The 25166-nt window shown below is 37.2% G+C and overlaps 1 protein-coding gene across 1 annotated transcript in view; it reads left to right on the forward strand.

The window, feature by feature from the left end:
- PAK2 (p21 (RAC1) activated kinase 2) overlaps positions 1–16303 on the forward strand; it is an 88742-nt gene extending 72439 nt beyond the window's left edge. Inside the window, exons 13-15 of the mRNA XM_070789330.1 lie at positions 2173–2369; positions 11617–11754; positions 12209–16303. Of these exons, the coding sequence (XP_070645431.1) occupies positions 2173–2369; positions 11617–11754; positions 12209–12295 (422 nt within the window). The 3' untranslated portion in view covers positions 12296–16303. The remainder of the gene's footprint in view (positions 1–2172; positions 2370–11616; positions 11755–12208) is intronic.
- Positions 16304–25166: the final 8863 nt, after the last annotated feature.

Raw genomic sequence — 25166 nt, forward strand, 5'->3', positions numbered from 1 at the left:
TCTTTCCTGCTATTAACGTTTTTATGACAATACATGGAGTGGGGGAGAATAGTAGTAAAAAGATATGGACCATCAGCTGGACAGCTTGAGTTTAAATAGTGGATCTACTGCTACTTGCTGAATAATTTGGGGTGGAATTATGTAATCTGTTTATGTTTGTTTCCTCATTTGTATAATAAGGAAAATAATAGTACCTATCTCAAGAGAATTCTTCTGAGTACCAAAAATGTAAAACACTGAGGAGCAGTGCCGGGTACTATTGTAATGTTGTTGCTGTCTCCCAAACATAAACTTGGATTTGTCTCTGCTACCTGTTGGGGTAGATTTTTCTCATTATGCTGTTCGTCTTTCTTTGAATTTGGTAAATGGTGGTGTAATTAGGAGAGGCCTGTGTGACCCAGACATCAGAGATGACATTTTTAGGGAGAAAATCGTCTGTAAACCCCTTTCCCTAATTGTCTTCTGTACCAGACAGGATAGAGTCATGGGGAAAAAAAAAACCTCTCTTCCTCTGCTGGCTATAATCTCAGTTCCAACCATGCCTTCTGGAGGATTCAAGAACTTCTACTGAAGTTTCTCCAACTATGCAAAATGCAAGACATTTCTTGGATCAGGAGACCAAAAACTATTTCTTCTGTTTGCCTAGAGAATTTGGCTCCTTTTTTAACATCTCTTTAAAAATAGATTCTTCAGGGCCTTCCCTGATGGTCCAGTGGTTAAGACTCTGCACTTTCAATGTAGGGGGTGTGAGTTCAATGCCTGGTTGGGGAACTAAGATCCCATAAGCTCTGTAGTCCAGCCAAAAAGTGGGAAAAAAAAAAAAAAATCCTTCAGAGGTTATTCAACTGTAAGAATGAGGATTTAGTTTCTATTTGGTGGTCAAATATATAGTTAATAATTGTAATTTTCGTGGGAAAGCTAGAAATTGATATTCTCATACATTATACAGGTAATATACAGGTAAACTAAATTTGACCTTTTTGGATAATATTTTACCCTGGCTCTGCCACTCACTAGATGAATGATCTTGGTGTTCCTCAGTTTCCCCATTTGTAAAATGGAAGTCATAATAATAAATGTACCTATTATAAAGTTATAATGTGGTATGTTTTTTCTTATGAGGTACTTGAAACAGTTTTATAAGCACTCATTTTAGCTATAAATGTTATGATTTGACCTAACAATTGCTTTTTAAGACTGTCTGCTATAAAACTGCTGAACGTATGCACAGCAATAAGTACAAAAATGTTCTCTGCAACCTTGTAAAGGAAAACCAACAATATCTGAAATAATCTAGTAGTACAGAAATGGTTAAAAACATTAAGGTATTTTTATGTTCTGTAAAGTTGTGTAGTTAGAATAATAAGGTAGGTTAGTATAGTAATACAGAAAGATCTCTAAAAATAGTTGTAAAAAGCAGTTTACAAAATATCCTAAGTAAAATATTTAAGTAAAATAAACCAGTTTGTAGATATTTTTTGTATATTTGGAAATGCATAACAGAAGTCCAGAACTTACAGTCCTAAATGTTAACAGTATTTACACATGGAATAGAATGAGTTTAACAGTAGAAGGAAGGAAACGGTTCTAGATTCTTATCTTGACTTTCCTACTGAATTAACGCTGGGTTCTAAATTAGGTATCCTGCTCCTCAGTTATAAAATGAGGTGGTTGGAATAGAGTAATGCTGGTGAAGACCTTGTGGGTACAGTTGCAGTTAAATGTGTTCTTTTTCTGGGCTCTCTTGCTGACTCATATGCTTCTTATTAATTCTAGCTTCTGTTTTTTTCCCTCAAAAGTAGTGTCCACTTCCTGACCTTTGCCTGATTGACAGTGGAGACAGTTTTGGTGTCCACCTTTGGTTACTTTTTCTTTTAGATCTTTTTCAACTTTATTAAAAGTTTTAGGATAAAATTAATTGTTTAGAATAAAAACCTTCCTAATAAATTACCTTCTTCTTTTGGGAAGTAAAAGTTAAAAAGTGAATGTATATAATATCAAAATATCTGTAAGCCCATTCTGGTTTACTTTATTAATACATTCTTGAAAACTAAGAGACTGAATACTCATGAATACTCAAATATAATTCGTTGTCATATAAAGTAAACTCCTAAAACAACCCATGGACACCATTAACTCAAGATGTTTTGTATCTTTTTTTTTGTTTTGTAGCTGACTTTGGTTTCTGTGCCCAGATCACCCCTGAGCAGAGTAAGCGGAGTACCATGGTTGGAACGCCATACTGGATGGCACCAGAGGTGGTTACACGGAAAGCTTATGGCCCCAAAGTAGACATCTGGTCTCTGGGTATCATGGCTATTGAAATGGTAGAAGGAGAGCCTCCATACCTCAATGAAAATCCTTTGAGGGTAAGACCAGTTAAACACTAAACTTACTTTTAGAAAATAATTTTCTTTGAATCATTAATTTAGAACTTGCATATTCTAGGCACTGGCCAAGGATTTAGGATACAAAATTGATTAAAAACAACAAACTCGCCCCCCCCAAAAAAAAGCCCAGTCTCTTCTCTCACTCTATATCTAGAAAGTATTTGCTTCTGAGTTATTGAGTTGAATGTGTTAGGTTAAAGAGTTCGTAATTTTTTGACAAGCTATATTATTTCTTAAATTTGCACATAAATAAGAATTTGCTCAGTTTTCTGTAGAATTAAGAGACTGTAGATATAACCTTCAGGTTATTGACTTTGAACTTTGGCCTCTGTACCCCAAGCTACAAAGAGGAAAGCAGGATCCCATCTGTGAGGAGGCTGGGTAGATGGCAGTGTTAAAGCCACATTCAGACAAAAGAGTGAGGGTCCCCAGAAACAGATGAAGTCAGTAGACTTTAAACGGTTTCATGTTCCAGCAGCTGAGGTAGAGTTCCAACTTTGCTTCTTTCTCTCTTTTTCCCTTCCTTTCTTTGCTCCCTTCCTCCTTTTCTCCCTTCTCCTCCTTCCACCCTCCCTCCCCTCTTTCCTTCCTTCTTTTACATTACCATATATAACTCCATATCAGTTTAAAAAATGCAAATCAGAACCTCAATAAAATCACTTCATGCCTACTAGAATGACTGTAATAAAAAAGGCAGAAAATGATAAGTATTGGTGAGAATCTGGAGAAACTGGAACCCTCATGCATTGCTAGTGGGAATGTAAAATGGCATAGCACTTTGGAAAACAGTTTGGCAGTTTCTTTAAAAATTGACATTGAGTTACCATGTAACTTGGCAGTTAATCTGCTAGGTAAATAACCAAGAGAATTAAAAGTATATATTCACCCAAGAACTTGTCCACAAATGTTCATAGCAGCATTATTCATAATAGCCAAAAGGTGGAAATGTCTGTCACCTAATGAGTGAATAAAGAAAAGTAGTATATCCATACAGTGGAATGTTATTTAGCCTTAATAAAGGGAAAGATGTACAGATACATGCAGCATTGAACCTTGAAGGCATTATGATAAGTGAAAGAAGTCAGACATAAAAGATTACATATTGTCGGATTCCCTTTACAGTTTTGATTCCTCATTTGTGGTAGGGTAGTTAGGTTCTATAAAACAGCAAACACTGAATTAACAAATACTGAACCATTGCTTCTAGAGGAAGTCACATTTTTGTCAACTGATCAGTACCTCACCTTGCTTTATGTCTATTTCTGTTTAAATACACTTTATTTAATATATATTGATGATTCAGTCATGTTAGACTTAACAGCCACTGTAACCCATGCTTGAATTTGGCTTATCAAACCAGTACATTTTCTCCATAAGGCACATTATAGCCTTCTTGCCCTTAGGAATGCTGAACAGTACGCTGCTTTTAACCTCTGCAGATGTTTATAGATGACCACAGAAGCACTGAGCGTATTGATTTGGAGGTTACAGATTAATTGTAGTGAATAGGTAAATTCACCTATATGGAATCCTCAAATAATGAGGATCAACCGACTATGAAGTCTCTGGAACAGGCACATCCATAGAGACAAGAGATTAGTGGTTTACAGCGACTGAAGAGAGGAGGAAATGTAATACATGTGAGTGTTCTTTTTTGGAAGGATAAAAATATACTGCAATTAGACATTAGTGATAGCTGTATAGTCTTATAAATATACTAAAGACCTTAAATTGTACATTTTAAAAGGGTGATGTGAATTACATCTCAATGAAGTAATTATTTTAAAGTTTTAAATTACCATACATGACTACAGACTTATTGCCAGAAATTAAAAAAAATTTTTTTCAAAATAAGTTGGACATGCTGTAAAATGAGCTACAGAGGCCAGTGTAATGGGTATATGTAGAAGGTGCTCTGTTGGGATTGTGTTGGCTTTTAATGCTCATTTTCCTAGTACTTTTCATCCTCTTGCAGAGATTCCAGTTCAACTGAGCAATTAAAGTATTTATATAGAAGTGATTAATTTTAAAACACTGGAGAACAGTTTTTAAAACCCCCAAACTGGTTCATTCATATGTTTGGCAAACACTGATTTGAGTACTTGCTCAAGACACTCAGATCAATAAGGTGCTATGCAAGGTACAGTCTTAAAGAACCAACAAAAATTTCTGCCACTATAGAAGGAGGAGAAAGACAATTTTTAAAATAGAAATAATATGTAATATGTTAAATGATGGACCCTGAAGTACTGGGGCTGGTAGGCAGAGAGTCAAGTGTCCAATTTCCAAAGAGTGGTTGGGGAGGCTTCACTGAGGTAGCATTTGAACATAGGAAATAAGAGAGTGGTACTCACTTACTTAAGGGAAGAACATTTCCATCATGTGTAAAGGCCCTAAGCAGGAGCATTTCTTATATATTCAAAGATCCTTAAGGATTCTAGCATAGCTAGCCTACAGTTGAGTACATGGCAGGAGAAAAAAGGTGGATCAATTAAGACATGAAGCCAACTGTGGTACCATAGGCCTTTGAAGAATTTTGGCTTCTGCACAAGTAAGACGAGGAGACTGTTGGAGAGTATTGAATAGAGAAGTGAAAGTGATCTTCCTTCTGTTTTAACAGGATCACTCTTAGATTTTGATGGGATTACTTTGTTGAGAAGAGATTCTCAAGAGAGGCAAAGGCAGAAGCAGGAAGATCAGTTAGGAGGCTGATGCAGTGATCCAGGCAAGAAATGATGATAGCTGAGACCTGAATGGTGTTGGGGGAGGCTGGAAAAAGTAGTTGGATTCTGAATGTACTTTGAAAGGAGACCCTACATGACAGAGAGGGAGAGATGCCCCTAGGAGTTTGGCCTAAGCAGTTGGAGTGATGAAACTGAGGTTCTCCTTGGCTGAAATGGGGAAGACTGCAAGTAGAGAAGAGAAGTGGAGGTAGCAGGTACCAGATCAGGAAGTAACATTTTTAACTTGTTTTGGACATGTTAGGTTTGAGGTGCCTATTAAGATATCCAAGTGTCCATGTGGATATATTGAATAGGCTGTTGAATGTGGAAGTCTGGGATCCAGGATAGAAATATAAAATTGTTAGCTATAGAATTTTTTAAAGCTCTGAGATCAGGTCACCAGGTCTAATGAGCATAGACAGACAATAGAATAGATATGGCTTGCATCCTGAGGTGCTGCATAGTTAAGCATTTTGATCCTAGTTTTTTAGGATATATTCCACTTCAGTTCAGTTCAGTCACTCAGTCATGTCCAACTCTTTGTGACCCCATGAATTGCAGCACGCCAGGCTCCCTGTCCATCACCAACTCCCAAAGTTCACTCAGACTCACGTCCATCAAGTTGGTGATGCCATCCAGCCATCTTATCAACTTTTTTTGGAAGTGCTACATCTGTATTTATAAGTTAATTGGTTGTTATTCAATCACTCAGTCATGTCCAATTCTTTGCAGCCCCATGGACTGCAGCATATCAGACTTCTCTGTACTTCACCATCTCCTGGAGTTTGCTCAAATTCATGTCCATTGAGTCAGTGATACCATCCAAACATCTCGTCCTCTGTCATCCCCTTCTCCTGCCCTCAATCTTTCCCAGCATCAGGGTCTTTTTTAATGAGTTGTTGCTTCACATCAGGTAGCCAAAGTATTGGAGTTTCAGCTTCAGCATCAGGCCTTCCAGTGAATATTCAGGGTTGATTTCCTTTAGGATTGACTGGTTTGATCTCCTTGCTGTCCAAGGTACTCTCAAGAGTCTTCTCCAGCAGCACAGTTCAAAAGCAGTAAGCACCGAAATAATCAAGTCAGAGTATACCAGGCAGTTTAAAAAAGCAGAAAAATACAACCCATGAGGGGGGAAATCAATCTATTGAAACCACCCCAGAACTGACACAGATAAAAGAATTCATGTACAAGGTCATTAAAATTATTTATTTATTTATTTTTCTGCAAGAAATATTCACAGTAAGAAAACATGATGATTATAAACAGCTTTGCATCAATCAGTGTAGGTTCAGGTCAGGTGTTGGTGTCAAATGGGTTAAAACAATATTTTGGGAAATGAGAACCTGTACCTTCCTCTGCTGCTGCTGCTGCTAAGTCACTTCAGTCGTGTCCGACTCTGTGCGACCCCATAGATGGCGGCCCACCAGGCTCCCCCGTCCCTGGGATTCTCCAGGCAAGAATACTGGAGTGGGTTGCCATTTCCTTCTCCAGTGCATGAAAGTGAAAAGTGAAAATGAAGTCTCTCAGTCGTGTCCGACCCTCAGCGACCCCATGGACTGCAGCCTTCTAGGCTCCTCCATCCATGGGATTTTCTAGGCAGGAGTACTGGAGTGGGGTGCCATTGCCTTCTCCGGTAAAATAATTTTAATAGTTGCATTCCAGATGTTAAAAGAGTTAAGTAGAGACATTTGAAAGTTTTTTTTTTTTTTTTTTTAATTCAAATCTAACTTGTAGGTAGTAACTAGAGAGTTTGAGATTGTATTAATGGCAGATAATATAATGTAGATTCGTGATTTAATGATCATAGATGTAATAAACTTAATATGAAAAATAAGGACTGAAATGAATTTTTTAAAAAATGAAATAGTATCAGTGAGCTGTGAGACAGCTTTAGGTGTTCTCATATGTGTTCTATATAAGTTACAAAGTTTTAAAACAAAAAACCAGTCAACCAAGAAATCTACAGCCAATAATCTTGTAAAAACTAAGGTAAAATAAAGGTTTTCTCAGACATACAGAAATTGAAAGAATTTATCACCAGTGGATATATTAAAGGAAGTCTTTTAAGCAGAAAGAAAAAGATAATGTGGTTCTACACAAAGAAATGAAGAGCACGAGAAGTAGTAACTGTGTTGGTATATATGTACAATATTTTTCTTATCTAAGTATCTTAAAAAAATAAAACAGTGACAGAAGGAAAGAGCCTATGTGTATGTAAAATGGCAAAAGTGATTAACTAAATATGGCAGAAGAGACAAACCTCACATTCAGAAGAATTCCAAATAAAGTATGAAGATATTCCACCTCAAAGGAGATGGAGCCCAACTCCCCTTTCCTTAAGTGTAGGCTGCAAACAGAGAATTTCCTTCCAAGGAGCACAGTTTGAAAACAGGGAGAAAGGAAAAACGTTCCAGTGGAGAAAGCTGACAAACATTACCTAAACCAGGCTTAGATCAACTCAGTATCATCAGTGGTAAATCATGCTGATAGTATATACCTTTGATATGATGTCATGAAAATGGTACTCTTTTGAACTTAGTTTACTGATTGCTTTATTTTTTTCTGTGCTGGGTCTTCGCTGCTGCCCAGGCTTTTCTCTAGTTGCAGTGAACAGGGCCTGCTCTCTAGTTGTGGTGAGTGGGCTTCTCATTGCAGTGGACTCTCCAGGGATATTCCCGGACTGTCCCAGACACAGGGATTGAACCTGTTTCCTGCATTGGCAGGTGGATTCTTTACCACTGAGCCACCAGGGAAGCCCTGGCACTCTTTAACTCTGATCTTCTTCCCCAAAGGCCATAATCTCAGTCTAATCATGAGAGAAAAAGGTAGAGAAAAATTCCAGTAGAGAGGCATCATACAATATAAAACCTGACCAGTACTCCTCCAAACTATCAAAGTTGTCAAAAAGTCTGAGGAATTGCTGTAGCCAAGAGGAGCCTTGGAACACATGACAGCTGAATGTAATGTATGGTGTCTTGAAACAGAGACAGGAGAGGGGGACAGTGAGTGAAACAGGGATGTCTAGTGTGAATGCTGGAAGCCCTAAGGGCCCCTGTGAGGTTACTGATGCCAGTAGCAGGGATATATCTTTTTCCTCCCCCATACTTAGCTGCATAGATTATAGGCAAGATGTAGGCAGAAGTTTAACCATGTTTAGCCAAGTGAATACTATGAAGTGTGAGAAGGTCTATGAAGTGTGAGACGGTCAAAGAAGTGATCATGTGAAAGGGATGATAGACACTGGAAAATCAATGGGAATTTAAGTCCATTGGAGTCAAAGAATTGCTGGCATTGGGGAACTAGGAGTGAAAAAGGTAGGAGGTGGAGTACAATTGAGATTCAATAGTTGCAGTTACTGGTACTGATATTATAGCCTGTGACCATGGGATGTGTGTGGCTGAGGCAGGTGAACGGACAAGGACATCAAAGAAGACGTCAGGGAACCGTAACAAGCATCTTTGTATACTGACATTGCCATGAATGTGAGTCATGTTAGAGATAATAACAGTGTAACAGTGTTTGGGAGATGTTTAAAACAAGGAAAAGTAGATATGAGTTTGAAAGCCCAGAAATTACAGAGTAGGAGGGAGAGAGCTCAAAGAGGCAGTGAGTAGCCAAAGGAACACTGGTCTCCAGGCTCAGATGTGTAAGTACAGAGGTGTGGAGAGCACTGTGGGTGAGGCCCAGTCCTCCTGGAAGAGCCAGGCCTCAATAAGAAAAGTATTTGGAGTTGGGGCAGAGGGGCAAGGAGAACTGTATGAAAAAATGTGACCCAGAAAGGGGAATATGCTGAACCAAATAGGTATTAGAATGGGGAAATTGAAGAATGACTGGGAGACCTGGGCTGCTTATAATCACTAATATGAATGAAGATAAGGAGTATAATAAGATTTATCCTAAAATGGAGAAAAGGTTACTAAGTATTTGGGGACGAGAAGTACCTAATGCAACTGCTTTTTTTTTTCTTTCCAATTTATTTATTTTTTTAATTGAAGGATAATTGCTTTTCAGAATTTCATTGTTTTCTGTCAGATAGCAACATGAATCAACCATAGGTATGGGCTTCCCTCTTAATCCTTTTTGATGAGGGTGTAGAAGCTCATAACAGTGTCACGATCTTAACTTGAAAATAACTGCTACCTCAGAGATTATTTCTTAGAATGAAATTTTTAAATGAAAATTTGGAAGGAAATGTCATGTAAAGAGAAATGAACTTAGGTAACAAGGAAATGGACGCTCTCATATGCCGATTGTGCCAGCTGATATCCTTTTTTTGATGGCATTTTGGTAATACAACAGAATCTTTAAATAATTCAGTTGAATGTCTAGGTGACCTTGGGTTGATACTTATCCAAAGTATGATCCGTGAAATAATAAATTCTGCTTCATTAAAATTGGAATAATCTTCTCTGAGAAAGACATTATTAAGAGAATGAAATGACCAGTCACAAATATTGAAAATATATCCAAATATTTCTAAAATGCATATCTGTTAAAAAGAGTGTTATCCAAAATGTACAAACAACTCTTAGAATTCAACAAGGAAAACATCCTAATGTAAAAATAATGAAAGATTTGAACATACAACTCATCAAAGAATATCCACGTGTGCAAACAAGGCAGGTAAAAAGATGTTCAACGTCATATCACTCGGTTCAGTTCAGTTCAGTTGCTCAGTCGTGTCCGACTCTTTGTGACCCCACGAATCGCAGCACGCCAGGCCTCCCTGTCCATCACCAGCTCCTGGAGTTCACTCGGACTCACGTCCATCGAGTCAGTAATGCCATCCAGCCATCTCATCCTCTGTCGTCCCCTTCTCCTCCTGCCCCCAATCCCTCCCAGCATCAGAGTCTTTTCCAATGAGTTAACTCTTTGCATGAGGTGGCCAAAGTACTGGAGTTTCAGCTTTAGCATCATTCCTTCCAAAGAAATCCCAGGGCTGATCTCCTTTAGGATGGACTGGTTGGATCTCCTTGCAGTACAAGGGACTCTCAAGAGTCTTCTCCAACACCACAGTTCAAAAGCATCAATTCTTCGGCACTCAGCTTTCTTCACAGTCCAACTCTCACATCCATACATGACCACTGGAAAAACCATAGCCTTGACTAGATGGACCTTTGTTGGCAAAGTGATGTCTCTGGTTTTCAGTATGCTATCTAGGTTGGTCATAACTTTTCTTCCAAGGAGTAAGCATCTTTTAATTTCATGGCTGCAATCACCATCTGCAGTGATTTTGGAGCCCAAAAAGATACAGTGTGACACTGTTTCCCCATCTATTTCCCATGAAGTGATGGAACCAGATGCCATGATCTTAGTTTTCTGAATGTTGAGCTTTAAGCCAACTTTTTCACTCTCCTCTTTCACTTTCATCAGGAGGCTTTTTAATTCCTCTTCACTCTCTGCCATAAGGGTGGTGTCATCTGCATATCTAAGGTTATGGATATTTCTCCCGGCAATCTTGATTCCAGCTTGTGCTTCTTCCAGCCCATTGTTGCTCATGATGTACTCTGCATATAAGTTAAATAAGCAGGGTGACAATATACAGCCTTGATGTACTCCTTTTCCTATTTGGAACCAGTCTGTTGTTCCATGTCCGGTTACAACTGTTGCTTCCTGACCTGCGTATATCTATTAGTGAGTTGCTAATGAATTAAATGTGACTTCCCTGGTGGCCCAGATGGTAAAGCGTCTGCCTACAATGCGAGTGACCCAGGTTCCATTCCTTGGTTGGGAAGATCCTCTGGGGAAGGAAATGGCAACCCACTCCAGTACTCTTGGCTAGAAAATCCCATGGACAGAGAAGTGTGGTAGGCTACAGTCCATGGGGTCGCAAAGAGTCGGACACGACTGAGCAACTTCACTTTGACTTTCAATGAATTAAAACAAAAATGAGATAGCACTACAGACCTGACAGAATGGCCTAAAATTCACACATCATTATCTTACAGATTCCATAATTTATATTAGGGTTTGCTCTTGATGTCATATATCCTATGGATTTGAACAAATGTATACTGAATAATGTGTCCTTTATTAAAGTATCTTAAAGAGTATTTTCACTGCTTTAAAAATCCTGTGTTCCATCTGTTTATCTATAGTTATATAGATGTAGCTAGTTTAAAATTTTTTAGAAAAGATTTCAACAAATTTCATTGTTTTAAACTGTTGTATAACTTGGGGAAAAAATCTTAAGAAAGATAAATGAGATACTATTTGTTAATTGTAAAATTGTAGTCATTTTTCTTTATACCCTTATGTATTATAGTAGGTTTTTCTTTGCCAATGTGCATTTGTAATCCAAAAAACAAGAAAAGGATGAAGATAATTTTGAAAAAGAAGTCAGGGAAATATAACGTCTAAATATAAAGTTAAAAATATTTAACCAAAATGGGTAGAAATAAGAACATTAGTGTGTATGGCAGTTGTCTTTAAGTAACTTTTAAAGTACTCTCTCACTTCGTTGAACTGTCTCAAGTATGTCAAAATTATTCTTGTGTTTTTAGGCCTTGTACCTGATAGCAACTAATGGAACCCCAGAACTTCAGAATCCAGAGAAGCTTTCCCCAATATTTCGGGATTTCTTAAATCGATGTTTGGAGATGGATGTGGAGAAAAGGGGTTCAGCCAGAGAATTGTTACAGGTGAGTTTGGAAATAATACTATTTGGGGGAAAAGTTGTCTTTTTTGAATAGTCCCAGAAAGTTTTCATAGGGTTAATAAGTATATTTCACTGTGCTTTCATCACCAGCAGCATGGCAGCTGCTGCATTTTCGGATTTTATCTGCTGGGAATAAAATATCCATAACACTGGAATAGAAATATGAGTTTTTACATATTACCAGTTTTCACACCAGTTCATTGCAGTCATGGGTATCTGAATCATTTAACTGAGTTTTTGTAGTACTGGAAGAACTAAAAAGAATTCACTTTCAACCATAAAAGTGATGTATTATGTTGATTTTTATATAGGTGTTGAAATATTTGTTAAATAAATTATGATCTATAAAATAGTCTTCAGGGCTTACTTGAAAAAAAATATTTAGCTTCTAAACTTGTGACATTTACACATTCATTTTGTTCTGCTCTTTCTGGCAGCATCCCTTCCTGAAACTGGCCAAGCCATTATCCAGCTTGACACCACTGATTATGGCAGCTAAAGAAGCAATGAAGAGTAACCGTTAACATCATTGCCGCGGCCTCATATTCTTTTTTCCATTTTCTAAAAGAAGTCTTTTAATATATGAAAATTATTATTCTTTTGGGGTTTAAAGAAATGGTCTGCATAACCTGGAGAAAAAAAAAATAAACTACTACTTCCTGAAGACAACCAAGAAAAAATTGCAAAACAGAATGACAACTTTAGGGTCCAAAAGGAACTGTGGACTGAATCACTAGCCTTACGTCTTTGTGCAGAAAGCCCGTCAGGGCCATTTATCATGCTTGAGATTTGCATTTTATTTTTCTGATATCATTATAATAGATCCCATTCATTTTCCCTTTTGGGGTGTTTTCAATACTTGAATGGCAGATTTGAGTTTTTCAGAGTATTTGTTTTATCTGCTAGTCTTCTTTTCTCTCTTCTTCATAGCTTTCTTTTTCCTTGACTTTCTCCTTTTGAATTGCTTTGAGAAGTGTTTCTTATGCCTAAATTGGAGGCAAGTGTGATGGAAATTATGTAGCTCCTTATATTGGCAAAGGAACTCAGTATGGTTTAACTTTGTATGGAAGTTAGAACTAGCTATCGTTACATGTAATATTTCAGTTTAGAATTTGAGCTGAAGGGAAGAAAAGTATGTGATTTTTACCTTTTTTTAGCAAATGTGAAAGAGTCAATTTTAGAAATTTCATGGTAGTGAGTTGTTTGGCATTTGTTACATGTATAGAGAGAAGACTAATAATCTATATTTATAACTAAATCATTGAAACAAAAAAAAGAATCCCATTGACTATACTTTCTTAGAGGGTTTTTTTTTTCTTTCCTGTGTCCTCAGACTCTGCTTTAGGACTTTGTGCCACTGCTTTCCTCTTCCCTCTTTTTTCCCCCCTTCATTTTGGAAATAAGTTTCTGTATATGTTGTAAGTTTAGCTAGTTTGTTTGTTTTTTAATTAACCCTCTCTCACCCTACTCCTCCCTCTCCCTTCCCATGGCAAATAATATAATAACCATTGAATTTTAAAATTTAAAACTTAACTATTTTTTTCCATTTAAAGGTGAAAAATATTTGGAGTTAACAGAGACAAAGTGAGAGACTTGAACCTTGGTGAGCTCTAAAATAATTAGATAAGATTATATTCATGGAAGAGAAATATTAGTTACTTAGAGATGCAGCTTCTGACCAGTAAACTGTAGAGATTTGTGATAAACATTGTTCCCAACCCATTATCAGCATTCTACTGTCTGTGAGAACTTAAGTGACAAAGTACTTCTTAGTAAATTCATGGGTCATGTGAGATGTTGAGTTACTTTTGATTTTTTTCAAATAAGTAAATAATATTCATGTAAAAAACTGGAGAAAGAAGGAATAATGAAATGTGCTTGTTAATAACAATACTGTTTTTATTTTAAAGATTTAAAAAAGGTCTGTGACCTGTAGCATTAATTATTAGAGTGCCCACTCTTCTCCCTTCCTCTCCTGTCCTCTTCTTTGCTGGTCATTTCAATTGTTTGACTTCTGAAGGCAGTATTTCCCTTCTGACATGGCAAGAGCCATGTAAAAGAGAAAAATCTGTGGTTTGGTTCTGGCTTTTTATTCCCACCATTCTCTCATAATTGACTTCACACCTACTTGCCATCCTGCAATAGTATGAATTGTGAATAAAAATAATTTTGATGTTTTGAAGTGCATTAGGAGAACTGATAGAGTTTTATTTCCTGTCATTCCCACCATATTTGTGTTAAGATATAGGTGTAAGGATAGAAATGGCTGGTGGTTGTTTTTTTTTTTTTTTTTTTTAATTGGTAATGCAATGTTGGAAGGTTATACAAAAACAAGTAAAATAATTCATGGAATTTGTATCTAAAGCACTTAATGGTCTCTGTTTTCAGTTTGATTGTTGATTTTATTTTTCTCTGGATTTTATTGGCCTTCTACAGCTATTACTAAATTACAGAAAAAGCTGGTTTATCTGGTGGAAAGCTACAGTGTCTCTTGAGTTCCAGATTTGGACATTCTTTGTAAATAGCTGTCTGGATGGATTATAATAAAGAAGATGCTACCAGTGAAATAGAAAACCAACTAAATGACACAAGACTGTGATCCTCATGACCACTCTAGAAGGCACTTGTATACATAAATCATAAAGACCATATTAATTGGATGCAGTGCCAGTGCCCCGTTTTTTTGCCTGTGACTCAACAAAGATCTTTTCAGTTTATAAAAGCAGTTTGGGTTTGTATTTACAACTTCTCTAATGGTTACCTGCATGTCCATTGCTGGCAACGGACTTTGTCATTAAAACCTGACTCCTAGGCTAAGGGAGCTACACTGTGGTTTATTCTTTACTTACTTGGATAAACTAACTTGTAATAGAAATATACTTTGGTTAATTCTGAACTGTGTCATTTTTGAATAATCCTAAAAGCAATACAGAATTGTGATTTATTAATTTTAAATTAAAATGTTCACATCTTGTTGCAAGAAAAATTACATCTGAATCAAGATTCACGGTTTTTTCTTAATAACTGCCTTTTGTATTTACCCTTTTTGTCATTACTTTAGAATGAAAATTCTCGTTTAAATCTAAAAATTACCTTAGTAGTCTTCTTTTGTTGTTAAGACAATATTACTATAGTATTTATTATATTTCAGACTCTCTGGCAGTCTAAAAGTTTCCTTTTCTTCCTGTTCCTTTTGCTGCTTTTAGGGACAGTTAAATCTGGGAAACCATGAAAATATTGAATATTTTATTCTACCTAGAATAGTAAAAAACAAGTAGACTGATTGTGCTAGCATCAGAAACTAAGGCTAACACAACTGTCTTTATGTGTTGAGTGCCTGGCACGTAATATAAATTCTCTTTCCCTCAATATATAAATATTAAGCTGCTTAAGATGTATCTAGATGTTACCACAGTCCTAAATGACCCTGTGCCTTTAATGAGCAATTTAAAACTACCTATGAGTATTTCTTTGTAGGGCTCACATAAATGCATATTTGTTTATATATACTGTATTCTAGTTTGGAGTAATTCTAGATCCGATCAGACAGTGGCTCTAATTAGAACAAGATGGGTGCTTAAAATTTTTGCATTAGTTTTTTAGTCTAAAAATTTAAAAACATACTGAGATTCATATCAAGTGAAATGTCTAAAATCATTATAGAATATAGCTGAAGTCCTCAACTTCTTTGAGGTTTTTTATACTGAAATTCATGGTAATATAAAAAGCAGATTGTCTTCCTTGTCTCAACTGCTCCCACAATAGAGGAACAGTTAAAATCAGTTTTTCCCCACAGGTGTATGAGTATGTGTAAGAAAGGGAAAAAGAAAATACACACACGGATTTTATTTCTCACTAACACATTTATTGACCACACTGACAAAGACGCCATGGTAAATATTGTGAGGATTACAAAGGAGAACTGAGCACCGGCCTGGCCTTGAGAGAACTGAAGTCTTTCTCACTCACAATTCTAGAATGTTGCCAAATGGAGAGAAAAAATGTATGATAATTTTGTCAAGCATACTTTCATTCTGTGTTAAGCAGAGAATTAACTTTGAACATCTTTGGTAGGAATGTCTTGTGGGGGTTTTTTTTTTTTTTTGTAGCTAGAAATGGAATTAAGTGAAAGTAACTTGTTTTCTGTTTTGTCTTCAAATTTTATATTGACTTATTTTTAATTTAATCCCATTCAATTATTTAATTGTTACATTGACATTAACTGCTGTATTTGATGACCTTGTTCAATAATTTTGTTCTTTCAGGGCTAGAAATAAACTTTTTAATGTTCATTTTCCCTTTTCCTAAACTTTAATTCTTTCTTAAGATCAGAGTAGCTTAAAAGAATATATGTAATAGGTTTTCAAAGAACATCCTAGTATTTTTAAGGATGACTATTTTTTAAACGTGTCACAGCACTATGAATGTATTACAGAGCTCCAAATTAGAAAGATTTTCAGAAATCATTGAGTAATAAGCATGAGCCTTCCCTCTTCTAAATCAGGTTCAGAATAAATTTATTCAAAATGAAACATGCAGTGTTCAAAGGCATCATTTCGTTATACACATTTAATTTGAATGTTGGATATCCTAACATGGAGAACAGATGCATTATAGAGTTCAGGATGAAAAAACAAAATTGTATGTAAAAAAGTATGAGGATGTAGGCAATGACTGCTTAAAATATATTTGTTACACTATAAAACTTCTTAGTGCTATTCTGACATCTGTATTTCTTTAACTATGGCAAATGCTCAAAACGTTTGTCTAGGAAAAGTTTAAAAATGCCTGGGTGATTGATTTGATTGAAAAGCACTATTTGTAGGAGCTTGATACATGCTTTACTACTATTTTGAAATTTGCGACTTTTTAAAATTAGAGAATTATTTTTTATGCAAATCATTTTTAAACAAGCTTTATCTTTTGACGAGGAGGACGAGGAGTAGAACAATGAAGGGAAAGGTCTTTTTTAAGCCTCTTTTTTTTTTAGGTTTTTAGCAAAATAATATGCATAGATAATCTTTAAGGAGTCGTAATAAACAGTGCCAGTCCTCAGCTGTTAGCTTCCTCACTGCAGAGTCCTGCTCCACAGAGGCATCTGCTTTTAACTTTGAACTGGTTTTAGCATGCATTAATTTTCAGATTTCTAAATTATATACTTACACTGGTATTTTTTGATATTTCTTCTAGAAGCTTCCTACTATTACAGTTGGGAATTTGATTACCATGCCATTTTCCCATTTTTACTCCCTATACTCTCCCAATTAAGAAGGGTGGCAAAATTTGATTAGTGGTCAGTTTTTAACTTAATACTATGTGGGAGTGTTGATCATTTGAGTAATTTATCATCACCATATGTCATTTCTTGTTCAACTTTTTGCTTTTCTTATTGTCAATCTTGTCTTTCATTTCCTTTGAAAGCTTCTATGTTCCCATCACTAAGTTTTTCCAGACTCATCGCAAAAGCCCTCTGAAGGCTGTTTTCTATGCAATTAAATGTCTCGGATAAGGACTGTTCCTTTTTCTGATTAGGGCTTCAGTTTGGTCTCTTGCTTTCCAGGCCTTCTGCCCTCTGGCATCTGAGACTGTTTCACTTTTCGACTGAATTTAGAATTTTTGTTTTCCTCTTGCTTGGTTTGTTCTTCATTTTGGAGAAGTACATCTTTCATTAGTGTCCTGAGGAAGGGTGCATATTGGTTAAGATTTTTAAGACCTTGCATGCAAGTCTGAAAATGTCTCAGATTTAATCGATAATACAGGATTTCAGGTTGGAAATCATCTTCCTAGAGAATTTTGAAGTCCCTACTTTATCTGTAAAACCTGCCATTTCTGATAACATCTTTTTATGTAACTCATTTTTCTGCCTCTCTGGAGTTTTTGTTCTGAAAATTTACCTTGAAACCTCGGAGAGGGTCTGTATGTTTAGCTTTTGGCGGGCCTTGTTGATAAAGACTAATTTCCTTCAGTTCTGGTGAATTCTTATATTATTTCTTTAATAATTGCCACATTTTCTCTGTGTTATTTCCTTCTGGCATTCCAGCATTAATCTCCTGTTTTTCTTATCTTTCTCTCCTGCTTTCTTTCCCTTTGCCTTCTGTTTTTAACTTTCTGGGAGAATTTCCTTGATTTTATCTCTGACCCTTTTTTGAACATATATCACCTGTTGCTTCTTGTTTTAATTTTTTTTCCACCCACACTGTGCTGCTTGTGAGATTTTTTTTAGTTCTCCAAAGAGGGCTGATCCTCGCCATGGCAATAAAAGCACCAAGTTCTAACCACTAGAGGGCCAGGGAGCTCCCTCCTGTTTTTAATTTCTAAAAGGTCATTCTTCCTTTCTGATCTTTTTATAGGTTTCTGGTCTTGTTTCATAAATCCAGTATCCTCCCCCGGTGTATTAAAGAGTTTTTCCTTACCTCAGATTGCCATAACAAAATATCATATACTGAGTGGCTTCAACAGCAGAAATTTATTTCTCACAGTCCCAGAGACTTGAAAGTTGAAGATCAAGATGCTGGCAAAGTAAGTTTCATTGTGAGGCTTTTTGCCCTGTAGGTGGCCATCATTTTGCTGTGTGCTCCCTGAACCCCATTCTGTGTATATACACTTGGAAAGACAAGTCTCTCTCTTCTTATAAGAACACTAATCTCATCATAAGATCTCACCCTCATGACCTCATCTAACTTGAGTGACCTCCCCAAAGACCTCCATCTCCAAATTTCAATACAGTATGGGCTAGGGCTTCAGTATATGAATTCAGGGGCAGACACAAATATTCAAGCCAAAATAGGTCTTTTTTTTTAGAGGTTTTTTTTTTTTTTAATTATCTCTGGAATTGTTTACTCTTAAATATAACACTGTCTGGAACTGCACTAAACATTTCACATTGATTTTTCTTAATTCTCAGTGGGACTCTTGGTGCTGCCCACTGCTCATTCATTTCACTCCTAGGTCTTTTTTTTTTTTTTCCCTTTCTCTTTTTTTCTCCAAACTGTCTATCACCTGACTCCCAACCCTTTTATCTCACCATCTCAACACTTAACTTCTCCCTTACAGCCAAAATTCTGGGGGGTTTTGTCTTTGTCTTCCTTTTGGTCTCAGTGAAAGATGTTTTTCCTCTTGGCGACCAGCCTCACCAGGGACCCGTTGTCAGTATTCTGCCACCTCCTAGGTCTCCAAGCCACTTTGATCCTAACTCTGCTGTGCCTTTTACTTGTCCTTCTGTTCTGTCTAACCCTCAGCAAAAAAAGGCATGCTGGAAAGAGGAGACCAGACTTGTTGTTTCTCTTCATTATCATGTTGTAGCTACCATCAGCATGTCTTTGAAACTACCCTTACCAGTGTCTCAGAATCACTGAATTTGAAATATTCTCAAAACATCAAAAAGATGACTTTCCTCGACAGGTAACTAATGTGCTTACTGGTGTATTTGAGGATTTCCATGATTCCACTCATTATCAGTCTTCCTTTGTACAAAGTAGAGGACTTTCATTCATCGATTTTTAAAAATGTTGTGACTAGATACTTACTTGAGGCTAAGGTTCAGAATGTGATGTAGGTGTAGCTTTGGTAAGCTTTTAATCAGTAGGATTATGTTTTCAACACTGAATATAAAAGATGCAAACAGCTCTTGGTAAACTTAGTATTTGTGAAGGAAGAGTGATAAGGATAAAAAGAGCAAATTCTTAAAAATTTCTTCAGAACTTAATTTGCAGTGTACATTTGAGTAATAGATTTGCCCTGCTAATAATTTTTAGCTCTGAAATGTGTTTCTGTTCTTGAGCATATTAACATGGGCACCTAGAGGAGAAAGACTTAGCTAGGAATGTGCAGAGTGATAGAGGAGAGCCAGCTCGGCCTTAAAAATGGCATTAATTCTTAGTCAGAAATTAAGAGTTGATGAGTACCTCTTTTTTTTAAAGAGATTTATATAGCCTGTCACAGTGATTATAACATTTTAACCTATGCATCTTAGTTTTTGGTTAGAGGAAAAGACTAAAAAGATTGTCTACAGAAAACAGAATATGTTCAGTATATATTGATAGCCTTTGTATAAATTTGTAACCCAAGTTGATTATTTTGAAAGGAAAAACACTCATGTGGATGTATAATTTCTGGTATACTTGTTTAAAAAAGATCTCATTATTTTTTATCCACAGATCCCAGTGTATGTTCTGTAACAGGTGAAAAAATTTACCCTTGTGCTGCCCATCCCCCCTTTTTTAACAGTCAAAATGGAGTAACAGTACCAAATACATTCTTGTCTTTCATTTTTCGATCTGTAGATACATAGTGTTGCTATGAATGCATTGCCCAAAAAAATGTTTCTCTCAATTTTTTAACTACTTTACCCTGACTTCTCCTATATTTAAAAACAGAAGTGCACCATTTTCAAAAACTATTTGATCTGGGCCATAAGATTAAAGACTATCTAACAGTACAATCTGATTCTGATTAATATATTGTCTTTAAAATCTTTAAGGAGTTTTGTGGTTGAAGCTAGAAGACATCTTGATCACATTCAGTATTCCTTATTCTTTAGGATACTATAAATTTTGCTGCTAGTAACTTTGTTGAAGAGCTTTGTTTTTCAATAAACTCTAAAAAAAAAAACTTTAACCATTTGACTTTTTACTATAGACGTTGCTACAATTTTCATTACACTCTTCTTGATTATATGAAAAGTATGTAAATATTTTACCTTTTCTTTTGTTCATGTGTAGATCTTTTGGGGTATGTTTGAAAACCAAGACATCATTGAAAAATAAACTTAGGCCATGGGCTGTTGGGTGCTACATGGATCAGCCAATTTCATATAACTTGTGTTGTCAGCCAATCAAATATTAATACTTCTCCACTTCCTTTCGTATATGCTTATTTTACTACTGATATTCCCCACTGTGTGTCCTGTTTCAATATTTATTTTAACGACAAAGCACAGGTGACGCTGGTCTTGACACAAATCTAAGTACTTGAGTATTTCTTGCTGCACATTTCTTCATCCATCACTAAGCACTGTAAAACAGAGCTTTATTAAAGCTTTTTTTAAACTTGGTTTCATCATACAGTTATTTGTTTGGAGTTTCTTCTAAATAAAAATAAAATTGGAGTGTATAATTTTAAATTTTACTGCCAGTGGTAGAATCAGTTATGCTTTTAATTAGTAACCGTATTAGTAGACTGTACTAAAAATGCTACGGTGAAGTGATAGTTTTCTTTTTATTTGTTTTGGGTGATAAAAAGTGCTTATTACATCATAGGGATTTTTATTTTTAGGGTCAAATGAGTTAGTTTCACGTAAAATGCTTGGAATGTGCTTAGCAGATATTAAGCATTCAATAAGTGTGATCTATTACTTTTTAAAACCATACTCTTTGGACAGTCCTTTATGATAATGCAGTAGCAGGTAGGGGGCTAATGAACTGAGAATGCTGCACAGAGCCATCTGCCCTTTCCCTGTACTTCGTCTTTTGAAAAATGTATGCATAATACATCTTAAGGAAATTACATTGCAAGTATTATGTGAAGACAGCCCCAGTACGTCACTGTTTGGATACTATGAAATTGCATATCTTATTTTGTAGTATTGCCCAACTTGCAATATGATACACTCTTTTATAGGTTGTATAATCATTTTTCTGAAAGGGGTTTTTTAAAGAAAAAACATACTTTGGGAATTGGTTTATATATATCTATTATGGTAAATCTTACTATAAGTAACAGGTACCCAAGAGTGAATGAACAAGTAAGTCACACAAAGAAAGTCCACTGGTGGTTTGTGTTTCATGGAGTTCAGCAGTGCCATCAGCTACTTGGACTCTGTCCTTATTTTGACTCTACCATTCTCTGCATGTAGGCCTGTATCCTTATGCCTGGCTGCTCAGATGCAAGATGGCTGCTCCACCTCCAGTTTCACGTCAGGCAGGAAGAAGAAACATGGGCAGAAGGCAAGGGGAAAGCAGGAAGGAGTAGTGTCTATGTCAGTAAAGTACATGTTCCCAGAAACCCTTAGCTTCTGTCTCATTGGCCATAACTCTTATTTGGCATCTCCTAGCTGCAAGAGATTCTGGGGAAGAGTGTTTTAAGAAGCTGTTGCTTCCCACACAAAAGCAGACTTGATAATAAAGGGGAAATGGGTGTACACAGCAGTAGCCACCATAGCTTGCATGTGAAAATGCACAATTTCAGTTTTTTATAACTCTTCTTAGTCTGTTTGTGCTGCTATAATGGAGTATCATATACTGAGTGGCTTATAAACAAGCTTATTTCTCACAGTTCTGCAGGCTGGAAGTCCAAGATCAAGGTGCCAGAGATTTGGTATCTGGTGGGGTCCCTCTTCCTAATGTATAGCTTTGCTTCTCACTCTGTCCTCATATGGTGGACGAGGCAAAGGTACTCCTTGGGGTCTCTCTTACAAGGGCACCCTCATGACCTAATCATCTCCCAAAGGCCCCACCTCTTCATACAGTCATATTGGGAGTTGTCTCAACCTATGAATTTTAGGGGAGACAAAAACATTCAGTGTATGGCATCCCCTTTCACATCTTTGTCTCCATTGATACTAAAAAACTCATTTTCAGAAGAGAAAGGGTCAGAGAGGCTATTTTGCTCAGTAATTACCCAGCTGGAATTTCAGCCTTTCCCATCAACTCCTAGGGAGTTAACTTGAAACAACTTTCAGCTCAGTAGGCCTTACTTCAGTTGTATAGATAGCTGATTTTCTAAAAAATTTATTTGGCTGTGTCAGGTCTTTGTTGGGTCATGTGGGATCTTTCATTGCAGTGCCCAGTTTCTCTAGCTGTGGTGCATGAGCTCAGTAGTTGTGGCATGAGGGATCTTAGTTCTCCAACCAGGGGTAAAACCTGTGTCCCCTGCATTGCAAGGCAGATTCCTAGTCACTGAACCACTGGAGAAGTCCTTGCATACATGCTAAGTTGCTTTAGCCGTGTCCAACTCTGTTACCCCATGGACTATAGCCCACCAGGCTCCTCCATCCACGGGATTCTCCATGCAAGAATGCTGGAGTGGGTTGTCAGGTCCTCCTCCAGGGGATCAATCTTCCAGACTCGAGGATCAAACCCGAATCTCATTATGTTTCCTGCATTGGAAGGCTGGTTCTTTACCACTAGCACCACCTGGGAAGCTCCTGGATAGCTGATTTTGAAGGAACGTGTAATTGTTTACATTGTAGGTGGATTCTTTACCTGGTTGTCATTGCCTACTCCAGGAGATTCTCCCAACCCAGGGATTGAACCAGTGTCTCTTGCATTGGCAGACAAATTCTTTTATCACTGCACCTTGGAAAACTTAAATGCAATTGAAATATAGATGCATTGTTACATATTTAGTTATACATCAGTCAGAAAAGACCACAAGTAGCTGCTATGACTTCTTTATGGAGTGACTGGTTTAGCTTAGCTGAGGCAAGGCAGCCATCCAGAGCAGGAGCAGAAATGACCCACTTGCCCAAACTAAATGGCTTCCATGGTTTTGCTTTGCCCTTGAGTTTGCTCTAAAGGGCATTGCTGCCACTGTTGGTCTCGAAGATAGATGATGCTGAGCATCAAAAAACTGATTTCTTGCCACTGCCGTGTGATACTTAGGGTTGGAGGGGCCTGGTGGGCTGCAGTCCATGGGGTCGCTAAGAGTCGGACACGACTTCACTTTCATGCATTGGAGGAGGAAATGGCAACCCATTCTAGTATTCTTGCCTGGAGAATCCCATAGAAGAGCCTGGTGGACTATAGTCCGCCAAGAGAAAGAGTTAGACATGACAGAGTGACTGAGCACTCAGGTTTACACTATTCTGTAAGAATTATATATAACAATCTGACTGTTCAGAAGCACGGACTCTTTTGGTTCTTGAGTCAAACTCAGTATCTGCAAAGTCACATTCTCATGGGGAGAGAATGCCATTGCATCACTTCACATTTTTTAATGTTTTAAGCCAGCTTTTCTACTCTCCTTCACCCTCATCAAGAGGCTCTTAGTTCCTCTTCACTTTCTGCCATTAGAGTGGTGTCATCAGCATATCTGAAGTTGTTGATATTTCTCCCTGCAATCTTGATTCCAGCTTGTAGCTCATCCAGCCCAGCATTTCGCATGAAGTACTCTGCATACAAGTAGGGTGAGAGATACACAGTGTTGTATTCCTTTCCCAATTTTGAACCATTCATTCCATGTAAGGTTCTAATTGATGCTTCTTGACCTGCATACAGGTTTCTCAGGAGACAGGTAAGATGGTCTGGTATGCCCATCTCTAAGAATTTTCCAGTTTGTTGTGAACCACATAGTCAAAGACTTTTGCATAATCAATGAAACAGAAATAGGTGTTTTTCTGGAATTCCCTTGCTTTCTCTGTGATCCAGTGAATGTTGGCAATTTGATCTCTGGTTCCTCTGTCTTTTTTAAATCCAGCTTATACATCTGGAAAGTCTCAATTCAAGTACTGCTGAAGTGTAGCTTGAAGGATTTTGAGCATAACCTTACTAGCATGGGAAGTGAGCACAACTCTGTGGTAGTTTGAACTTCTTTGGCACTGCCCTTCTTTGGAGTTGGGGAGTCCTGTGGCCACTGCTGGGTTTTCCAAATTTGCTGACATAGCTAGAGCAGCACTTTATAACACCATCATCTTTTAGGATTTTAAATAGCTCAGCTGGAATTCCATCACCTCCACTAGTTTTATTGGTGGTCATGCTTCCTAAGCCACTTGACTTCACACTCCAGGATGTCTGGCTCTAGTGAGTGACCACACCATCGTGGTTATCTGGGTCTTCAGGACTTCTTCGTACAGTTCTTTGTATTCTTGTCACCTCTCTATGCATTACATCTAGATACAGTTATGTAGACCAAGCAGTTCTTGAAGGGTGCAAAGAACATTTATTTTTGTTCCTTCTTCTCCAATCCATTTCATGGGGCTAGTTCTTCCCTTTTCCCTGGATGAAATTTAGAACAAAGTCTCAGGCAGTTTTACCAGCAAGTTCTTAGAATATTCAAGGAAAAATTATTCCAGTCCTGCACAAACTATTTCAGGATGTAGAAAACACCCCTCAAATTCTGTTTCGAGGATAGCATAAAACGTGATACGAAAACAATATGTGAAATTTACAAAGCAGTCTCATTCATGAAAAACCGAATCTAGCGATGTATGAAAAAGGTAGTACATTCCAATCGAGTTACGTACGGTTAGGTTTATTGCACAGACTTACTAAACACCTGTAAGTCAGTCACTATTTGGTGCTGGCTGGGGCTGTAGTCGGAGAAGGCAATGGCACCCCACTCCAGTACTCTTGCCTGGAAAATCCCATGGACGGAGGGGCCTGGTGGGCTGCAGTCCATGGGGTCGCTAAGAGTCGGACACGACTGAGCGACTTCACTTTCACTTTTCACTTTCATGCA

This window comes from Bos indicus, chromosome 1 (genome assembly GCF_029378745.1).
Source record: "Bos indicus isolate NIAB-ARS_2022 breed Sahiwal x Tharparkar chromosome 1, NIAB-ARS_B.indTharparkar_mat_pri_1.0, whole genome shotgun sequence".
Lineage (NCBI taxonomy): Eukaryota > Metazoa > Chordata > Mammalia > Artiodactyla > Bovidae > Bos > Bos indicus.